Here is a 2239-nt window from a genome sequence, read left to right as displayed (position 1 = left end):
CACTGGCACATCTGACATCCCTCCAAGTCCTTGATTTGTCGGATAATCTTGACATGGAGATAATGAGTATAAGCTTCAGAAACCTATGCAATCTGATAATCCTGGACCTTTCTCTTTGTCAACTTAATGGAAATATAAAGGATGTTATAGGGAGGATGCCCCAATGCCCCTTGAACAAAATGCAGGAGTTACATTTGCACTCCACCAATATTACCAGAATCATGCCGGATCAGACGGCACATTTGACCAGCTTATCCATTCTTGACATCTCTTATAACAACCTAAGTGGACACATACCACAAGGGGTTGGGCTGCTCTCTAGTTTAAGCGACCTTGATCTCTCTTACAACCATCTCAGTGGACCTGTGCCATCTGAGGTCGGCATGCTCAGCAATTTGACCAGAATGGATCTCAAAAGCAACAACTTGAATGGTGACTTCACTGAAGAACATTTCACGAGTCTAACGAGGTTAAAGATTCTGCTATTAAGTGGGAATTCCTTGAGGATTACAGTTGGTCCCGATTGGATACCGCCATTTAGTTTAGAAAAAATAGATCTTGGCTCTTGCCAACTGGGACCTTCGTTTCCTGCATGGCTTCGGTTCCAAGTGGACATTTGGCTGATGGATATATCTAGCACAGTTATAGTTGATAGGCTTCCTGACTGGTTCAGCACGGCATTTGCAAAGGTCAGATATCTAGATATCTCCAACAATGAAATAAGTGGCAGGTTGCCAAGAAACATGGAATTCATGTCACTAGAAATTTTCTTTATCAATTCAAATAAACTAACTGGTGAAATCCCCAACTTACCAAGAAATATTACCACCTTGGACTTATCTGGAAACTCTTTATCCGGAAATTTTCCATCAAACATTGGGAATACATATTTGAGTTCATTATGGCTACGCTCCAATCAAATAACTGGCCGTATTCCTAAATTTCTCTGCAAAGCAGACTTAAGCAACAATCTTTTGGAGGGACAACTTCCTCAGTGTTTTGGGGTGATGGACATTGGCTTTCTCATGTTGAGTAACAACAGATTCTCTGGCAACTTCCCATCGTTTCTAAAAAGATTGAGACAATTGAAGTCTCTAGATCTATCACATAATAGTTTTTCCGGAAGGTTGCCATTGTGGATCGGAGAGTTGGCTGAATTAAGATTTCTGGGGCTAAACCATAATACATTTTCTGGAGAAATCCCACCTACCATCTCAAATCTTAGTCACCTTCGCCATCTGAACCTAGCAGGCAATGGCTTATCAGGTGCCATACCATGGCATCTGTCAAATATCACGGCCATGATAGGAATGGACGAAACCAATTATGAGAATGACCTATATGATGGCGGTTACTTGGATACGTTCCGTACACTTGATTTTTCCTCTGCGGTCGTCAAGGGACGGGAACTTAATTATAGTTCTGGCATTTGGGATTTGGTGAGCATTGACCTATCTTTCAACCAATTAACTGGGGTAATCCCAGAAGAAATAGCTGCTCTTGATGCATTGATAAACTTGAATCTATCGTGGAACCAATTGAGTGGGACAATCCCAAATAATCTTGGGGCCTTGCAGGCTTTGGAATCACTTGACCTCTCAAGGAACATGCTTTCTGGCAGAATCCCTCCGAGCCTGTCAGATTTAACCTACTTGAGCTACTTGGACTTGTCTGATAACAATCTAACAGGAAGAATACCATCAGGACGGCAGCTTGACACCCTCTACACACAGGAACCTTCTATGTACAGCGGCAACAGTGGTCTTTGTGGGCTTCCTCTTCCAATCAGTTGCCTGGGAAAGAATGCAACAAGGCAAGATGATCAAAAGAGTAATGAACATTCCTTTGAGCCAATGACCTTTTATTTTGGACTCGCTCTGGGATTTATTTTGGGTCTCTGGGTGGTGTTTTGTGCCTTGTTGTTTAAGAGAGCATGGAGGACTGCTTATTTCTGCATGATTGACAAGACATATGATCAGATGTATGTGTTTGCCGTTCTTACATGGAAAAGCTGGGCTAGAAAGGGAACTACAAATTGAGTAAGAGCTCTGAAGAAGTATGAAGCAGCATATTAGGCTGAGATTTTTATTTCCTTGAATTTAATATAAAGGATATTGATGATTTGTAATTGTCTATGCGTGTATGATAATACTTTTGAACTCCTGTATCTGCTATTATTCAGATGTTTGTGTTGACTGGTTGTTCCGTAGCTTCATCGTTTGGAGTTTTACAGTTGCCT

At 41.4% G+C, this 2239-nt stretch overlaps 1 protein-coding gene across 1 annotated transcript; it reads left to right on the top strand.

The window, feature by feature from the left end:
- Positions 1-1301: 1301 nt before the first annotated feature.
- LOC125519056 (receptor like protein 22-like) lies at positions 1302-2039 on the top strand. The gene has a single exon (XM_048683949.1). It carries the CDS (start codon positions 1302-1304, stop codon positions 2037-2039), a length of 738 nt encoding a protein of 245 aa, XP_048539906.1.
- The last annotated feature ends 200 nt before the right edge of the window (positions 2040-2239 follow it).

This window comes from Triticum urartu, chromosome 7 (assembly GCF_003073215.2).
Source record: "Triticum urartu cultivar G1812 chromosome 7, Tu2.1, whole genome shotgun sequence".
Taxonomy (NCBI): domain Eukaryota; kingdom Viridiplantae; phylum Streptophyta; class Magnoliopsida; order Poales; family Poaceae; genus Triticum; species Triticum urartu.
The sequence above is the reverse complement of the archived record's forward strand: the minus strand, read 5'-3'. Positions and strand labels throughout refer to the sequence as shown.

Bases quoted from the DNA above. Each gene is read 5' to 3' on its own strand.
- LOC125519056 (XM_048683949.1), top strand. From the start codon at position 1,302: ATGATAGGAATGGACGAAACCAATTATGAGAATGACCTATATGATGGC.